Below are 7772 nucleotides of genomic sequence, written 5' to 3' on the forward strand. Positions count from 1 at the left end.
GTCGAGCATTTGTTCATTTTGGTTCTCACTTCCCAGTACTTCCTAAGCTGTCTAGTTTTCTACATTTCGCATCCCCTTGATATTTTTCAATATTACCATGGCACATGTTCTTGACAAAATTTTACTACTGCCTTTGCTACCCATGTATGTTCAGTACATTAACTTTTTTCGCAACGGTTTGGTTGATGACTATGTTTTCACAAGTCATCATGGGCATAGAGGTGCTAACTATAAAATATGGACTCAGGGATGGAGATCACCTAGTCGGACAGACTCACTATGAGACGTGGCGAGATATTTTCATCTATTAACCTCAAGTACGATGTACATGCCATGTCCTAGACTTGAGAGAATCGCATATTCTTTGGATGAGGATCGACTCACTTAGGGCCTATCAAACGATACTTTGTAACCAGGTAGTTATAAAGGTAGCTTTCAGATGAATCCCGAGACGTGCCATGATAACTCACAGGTATAGGGATCAGTTGTAATCTTTTTGATAAGTAAGAGTGTCAAACCCAACGAGGAGCTAACGGTATAATTAATATTCTCTCAAGTCCTATCAACCACTCATATGATATGCTTTCACATGTATCACTGCATATTTAATCACTTTTCTTTTTATGATATCACTTGTATGTAACAAAACTATACCTCACTTGGTTCACAGATTACGTTCAACCAAGAGCAGTATAATCTTGGCCTTCCAGTTCTTCTTTCTTCTTCTTCGTTTGGGCAATTTTTATGGCCATTTTGTTGCATTTCTTGGTGGAGAAATTGCTGCCTGAGATGTTGCATCTTCTTGAATATCCAAGCTAGTTTCCTGCAAATATAAAGACCTAGATTCCTTAGAAAGATTAATCTATAAGATTTAATTTAGTAAAAGTGTAGCAATATTTTGCTGGTCACATGCCCTAGGCTGGCTTGCAAATATTTTGACCCCAGCCATAAGTTTTGGGATTGGATAAACTATCTTCACCTGTAAGGTAACTTGCTGGGATGAAACAACAGAAGGTTGTCTTAAACACTAATTTGTAAAGTAATAAGAAAGATACAGTGAACAATCAGATATCTAATTTAACTGCCCTGCCAGCAAGTTGCACATAGATAGTAGTCATTCCGATTTCTGAACCAGTGTACTATTATGATTTCTGAAGCTAATTTACCTTAAGATAGGAGTCCAATTGCCAGCAACAACTAGCTTCTATGCTTACAGATTTTTATATTGCCAATTTACCATCTTTCACATATTTCTTCTTACTCTTCCTTTCGTATGAGCATCACATCACATATGAGAAAAAGGGGAACCAGAAGACAAGCATAAATATGAACAAGAGCATCCAACAAAAGTTAAAAGCAGGCCTATACCACAATAGATGAGCTCGGTGCACTTGACCTTGGCACAATGCTGGTTTCGCACGCACGACGTACGGAGATGACCCTGCCCAGACAGTATGGCATTGGTGTGGTGACGGCTTGCACACGTAGGTAGCCGGTGTTGAGACCATGTTTGGCACCAGCGATGCTCGATCCCAGTCACCAATCCGAGCTGCAGCACCATCCAGATCCCGAACCGGCCCTAAGGTCACCAATCCGAGCTGCAACTCCCTCGAGCGACGCCTACTAGCTCCGCTCTGGGATGGCTACCATCGCTCAGCCCTAAGGTCGTTGCCGCCCGTACCGGCCACCTCCACGGATCAGATTGACAAGGAAAAGGGGTAGAAGACGGGGCGAGAGAGAGGGGGCCGTGAGTGAAGGGGAGATGAGGAGGCGACGTGCCTAAATCAAGGAGAGGCGTGGAGATGAGGGCGTGGTGTGGACTGTCGAGGACTCGATGTGGAGCTTGCTTTGTTTCTCTTTGTTTTTCTTCTCATCGTCACTGTTTACAATCCCTGCGCGCGTCTCGTTCTTGTTGGGTGTAATAAGACCCGTATTATTATAAAAAATAAATCACAAAATAAGTGTCTCAAGGGTTAGGATCCTCTGCAGTCACTACCATACGGGACCCGGCCCATATGCGTACTGCAGAGGATCTCAACCCGTGTCTCAGCCCCGTTCACTGGGTCCACCCATCGGCCCGTGCACCCGTCTCCTTCCTTCCTTTACTGCCCAGACCGCACCCACTCCCGGATCTCATCTCATCTCACACAGCCAGCGCACATCCCAGATCCGAACCCTACCCAACCGCCGCCCCAGATCCGCCGCCGGCCGCCGCCGGCGATGGCGTGTCTTGCGATCTCCCTGCAGCCGGTGAACGGCCCGGACATCCTGCTCCAGACGCGCTCCTGGTTCCCGGTCTCGCGCGCCCTCGCCGCCGTCTCCGCCTTCCGCCTCGCCCGCCTCAGTCTCGCCCGCGGCAAGCAGCCGCACGCCTCCCCCTCCGCCTCCTCCCTCGACGCCATCGGCGACGACCCGCTGGCCACGGGCTCGGGGCAGCTGGTGGTGGGCGTCGAGTCGCAGTACCGCGTCGTCTACCGCCTCGTCAACTCCATCTACGTGCTCGGCGTCACCACCGCCTCCGACCACGCCGCGCCCGCCGTGCACGCCTTCGCCGTCGCCGACGCCGTCAACCAGGCCGTCTCCGTCCTCGTCGCCGCCTGCCGCGGCGTCGACGCCACCCCCGACAAGGTCCACCGCAAGTACCCCGAGGTCTACCTCGCGCTCGACCTCGTCCTCCACGGCGTGGGCTCCGTCCGCCTCTCCCAGATCCTCGCCACCATCCATGGCGACAACCTCGCCCGCATGGTCAACTCCTCCCCCGACGCCGAGGCCCGCGCCCGCGGCGCCGACTCCTGGCCCGTCCTCGAGCACCTCGCGCAGGACCGCCACGCCGCCCGCGACGGCTTCGCCGCCGCCTCCTTCGAGCTCCCCCAGGAGACCCTCTCTGCCGGCGACGAGTTCTCCGCTTCCAGCCTCGCGCCTGCGGCTGCTGCCGCTACTGGGGATGAGCCGCCGCCTGAGGAGGCGCCCCCCATTGAGAAGGACCCCTTTGCGGCCAGCGACATGGTTGTTAGCAAGCCGGAGGAGGCCTTGGTCGGTGCGTTCAAGAAGAACAAGGAGACCGCCCTTGTGGTTGCTGATCCTGCTGCTGCGCTTGCTGGGTTGGAGGTCACCACTTTGCCGCCAGCTGAGGCAACCAAACCAACATTCATCGGTGTCGAGGGATTTGAGGGTGACTACGGTGGAATTGAGTTTGGTAATGAGGAGGCTTCACTGGCTGAGGCATTTGAGGGCTTCAATGCGCCATTTGGGGGTGGGCTGGATGCTTCAGAGTTTGTTACCACAACCAAGAAGGATCACAAGGACAAGACCCTCACTGGTCTTGAGATTCTAGCCATGAGCGGTGGGCAGGCAACGAATGCAGCTTCTTCTGGTTCGCCACTCGACAGCTTGGTAACCCCGAGCAAAGACATGACCGTGCCTGAGTTGTGCATTGTGGAGGAGATCAATGCTGAATTCAAGGAGTCTGTTCTTGCTCGGGTTGGTCTGAAGGGTACAATCATTTTGCGGACGTTACCGCCAAAGAAGGCAGCAGGGAGGGAGACAGAGTTCTCATTCCGGCTTGAGGGCACTTCTGGAATGAAGAGGGCCGCCTTGCAGAGTACCGTGTTGAGCAGCCTCGAGAACGGCCTCTTCCATGTGAAGACACCATCCAAGGAGGAGCCTATCCCCATCATGAAGTACAGCTTCCTGCCCAAGCACTCACCTCTCCCCCTGAGGTTGCGCCTTGTAAAGCGCCACAGTGGTACATTGCTCTCGCTGATGATACACTATGCGTCAAACCCAATGTTGCCGCAGCCACTGAGCAATGTTACATTCATTGTTAAGCTTCCTGTGGATCCGACTCTGCTTAATGTTTCGCCCAAGGCTGTGTTGAACCGTTCAGAGAGGGAGCTCAGGTGGCACATCTCAGACATTCCTCTGAAGGGCTCTGCTGGGCGGTTGAGAGCACGGATGCCTGTAGATCAAGACTCCAAAGATGGTGAACTGGAGGTTGTTGGAATGGTCAGGTTTGCTTACCAAGGGCCATTCACTTTGTCTGGCATCAAGCTCTGCCCAGCCATCAATAGCACTGCCCAGTTTAATGAAGTTGGCCACACCTTCTCAAGCGGGAGCTACCGTTGCATCTGAGTTGGTACCTTCTTTGTACTGTAGCTGTTTACTTTACCCCTTTTTCAGTTTGCTTCTACAACAGGGTGTGAATTTCATATTTGTACGTATATGTTTTGTGAGGCTGGAATTTAAACCATGTTTTCGAGTTGTGATTATTCATCAAGGCTGCATAATCTTTTGCAAGTTTCGTAATGGATGCATAGAAGAACATTCTGGATGCAAACAAAAACAGTAGTTCTGCTACTGACCTTTAGTAGTTATATACTCCCTCCGTCCGGAATTACTTGTCGCATAAAGGGATAAAACCTGGTGTATCTAGAACTAAAATACATCTAGATACATCAATTTCTCCGACAAGTATCTCCGGACGGAGGGAGTATTCACTATTGAAAACCATCATCACCTCAGTCCTTTTTTTTTAGAATAAGGGAGGGGAGAGGATCCCCCCTGGCCTCTGCACAAATGCCCAGATTATTTGTTTCGGTGTATCAGCATCGGTTTCGTCTGGTGTGATCGGCAGCCTAAACTAAATAGAGAATCAGGAGTACTTCAGTTGGCATTGCAACTGATTTGTTTGCTTTCAAGTTGAAAAGCTTGCAAGTTTGGTCCTGAGATGTTTACCATATATCCTTTTTCTCATTATCTTCCAACTGTACCATACATATTTCATTTTCACTTTTTGTTGATAGGTAACTGACTTATTCACGGAGACTTTGGTTATGGTGTTTTATTACACAGATTCAAACATAGTTTCTGCTGTTTAACCAAATTAACCAGGCTCTTGGCGGAATAGCATAGCATCTCCACCCATACACCCTGGATCATCTTCCACCTCTCCCTCTCATTGCTCATCTCCGTCAATGCCTCCACAAAAAGATCAAATATGGACCTCCCTTCCTTTCTGCATCCTTACATCCATTTCTTGGAGACTGGCCGTGAACATTGTCCAGCAACCGAGGCTGGCTACTTCCTCTTCTTGTGCTCGTCTCGCCGTTGTCAGGCTGCCGAAGCGCAATCCCTAAAATCAAGCATAGGATACAAAATCAGGACATATACAAGTGCAGATGATAATCACATTACACGTTAATTACAAGCCCCTGGAGGCTGGAAGGCAAGAGTCACGGTTAACTTTACCTCAATAACTGTGCAGCCAAACACTAGTTTGCTACTAGTACAAAATATTCATTCCAATAAGCAACGAATCACAAGGTATTCTGGATGATGAGTTCCTCGAAGCAGAGCTCATTGAATCCATATGCTTGTGAGGCTGACGGAGTTGATCCGCAGGCTGAGCAGGTCGGCGTTGAGGGTGCCGAGGACGGCGTTGGGGAGGTGGCTGAGCAGGTCGGCGTCTCCTCCTCCGGCCTCTTCTTTCGCTCCGGGCGGCGGTTCCCCTTCTTGGTTGGTGCTGTTCTCGGACTTCTTCCTCCTGGAACGAGGACCGCACGCCGCTGCATTTCTCCTCTCTCTCCGCCGGCCGCCGCATGGTGGAAATGGAAAGTGGGTCGGGCTCGCTTATTTTCTCCTTTTGTAGGCCTAATAGGACTTCTTCTATCCATTTGTGTCGGGCTGGTAATGTGATGCACCCCCTCCCCCCTCGACAAATTTTTTTGGTAATGTGTATGCATTCTTTCCCTTTTTCTCGAGGAAAAACTTCCGATCCATTCATCAAACACCATATCAGGACAAACACCATTAGAAATGCAAAAATTCTGTTCATGCCCATTATACACACGGACGCAAACAAATGGAAGACCAGATCCATGCGGATCCACCGAAGATAAACACCGACAGAATCCCACAAGATCCGCTGGAGACACACCTCCGCACTTGATACGTCTCCAACGTATCTATATTTTTTGATTGTTCCATTCTATTATATTACCCCTTTTGGATGTTTATGGACTTTATTTTACATATTTATATCATTTTTGGGACTAACCTACTAACCGGAGGCCCAGCCCATATTGTTGTTTTTTTTTGCCTATTTCAGTATTCCGAAGAAAAGGAATATCAAACGGAGTCCAAACAGAATGAAACCTTCGGGAGCGTGATTTTTGGAACGAACGTAATCCAGAGGACTTGGAGTGCAAGTCAAGAGGCAGCCGAGGCGGCCACGAGATAGGAGGGCGCGCCCCCTATCTCGTGGGCCACTCGGGTGGTCACCGACGTACTTCTTCCTCCTATATACGCCTACGTACCCCGAAAACATCCAGGGAGCCACCGAAACACAATCTCCACCGCCGTAACCTTCTGTATCCGCGAGATCCCATCTTGGAGTCTTCGCCGGCGCTCCGCCGGAGGGGGAATTGACCATGGAGGGCTTCTACATCAACACCATAGCCCCTCCGATGAGTTGTGAGTAGTTTACCACAGACCTTCGGGTCCATAGTTATTAGCTAGATGACTTCTTCTTTCTTTTTGGATCTCAATACAATGTTCTCCTCCTCTCTTGTGGAGATCTATTCGATGTAAACTCTTTTTGCGGTGTGTTTGTCGAGATACGATAAATTGTGGGTTTTATGATCAAGTTTATCTATGAGAAATATTTGAATCTCATCTGAATTCTTTTATGTATGATTGAGTTATCTTTGCAAGTCTCTTCGAATTATCAGTTTGGTTTGGCCTACTAGATTGATCTTTCTTGCCATGGGAGAAGTGCTTAGCTTTGGGTTCAATCTTGCGGTGTCCTTACCCAGTGACAGAAAGGATTGCAAGGCACATATTGTATTGTTGCCATCGAGGATAAAATATGGGGTTTATATCATATTGCATGAGTTTATCCCTCTACATCATGTCATCTTGCTTAATGCGTTACTCTGTTCTTTATGAACTTAATACTCTAGATGCAGGCAGGAGTCGGTCGATGTGTGGAGTAATAGTAGTAGATGCAGGCAGGAGTCCGTCTACTTGCCACGGACGTGATGCCTATATACATGATCATGCCTAGATAATCTCATAATTATTCACTTTTCTATCAGTTACTCGACAGTAATTTGTTCACCCATCGTAATACTTATGCTATCTTGAGAGAAGCCTCTAGTAAAACCTATGGCCCCCGGGTCTATCTTCTATCATATTTGCTTTCAATCTACTTTTATTTGCATCTTTACTTTTTGCATCTATATTATAAAATACCAAAAATATATTTATCTTATCATACTATCTCTATCAGATCTCACTTTCGCAAGTGGTCGTGAAGGGATTGACAACCCATTTATTGTGTTGGTTGCGAGTTCTTTGTTCGTTTGTGTAGGTGCGTACCACTTTTGAGGAGCCTCCTAATGGATTGATACCTTGGTTCTCAAAAACTGAGGAAAATACTTACGCTACTATTGCTGCATCACCGTTTCCTCTTCAAGGAAAACCAACGCAAACTCAAGACGTAGCAAGAAGGATTTCTGGGGCCGTTGCCGGGGAGGTCTTCGCTTAGACATACCAAGTACCCATCACAAACCCATCTCCCTCGCATTTACATTATTTGCCATTTGCCTCTCGTTTTCCTCTCCCCCACTTCACCTTTGCCGTTTTATTCGCCCTCTCTTTCCCAATCTTCTCCTCTCTTTTCGCTTGCCTTTTTTCTGTTTGCTTGTGTGTTGGATTACTTGTTTCCATGGAACAAGATAATACCAAATTGTGTGATTTCTCCAATACCAATA

General features: G+C 48.4%; 1 protein-coding gene across 1 annotated transcript; it reads left to right on the forward strand.

Annotated features, from left to right (window-relative positions):
- Positions 1 to 2142: 2142 nt before the first annotated feature.
- LOC119361712 lies at positions 2143 to 4300 on the forward strand. Its single transcript, XM_037626839.1, has one exon. It carries the CDS (start codon positions 2221 to 2223, stop codon positions 4129 to 4131), a length of 1911 nt encoding a protein of 636 aa, XP_037482736.1. The 5' UTR covers positions 2143 to 2220; the 3' UTR covers positions 4132 to 4300.
- Positions 4301 to 7772: the final 3472 nt, after the last annotated feature.

The sequence above is a fragment of the Triticum dicoccoides genome, chromosome 2B (assembly GCF_002162155.2).
Source record: "Triticum dicoccoides isolate Atlit2015 ecotype Zavitan chromosome 2B, WEW_v2.0, whole genome shotgun sequence".
Taxonomy (NCBI): domain Eukaryota; kingdom Viridiplantae; phylum Streptophyta; class Magnoliopsida; order Poales; family Poaceae; genus Triticum; species Triticum dicoccoides.

Coding starts and splice junctions, on each gene's coding strand:
- LOC119361712 (XM_037626839.1), top strand. CDS start 2,221: ATGGCGTGTCTTGCGATCTCCCTGCAGCCGGTGAACGGCCCGGACATC.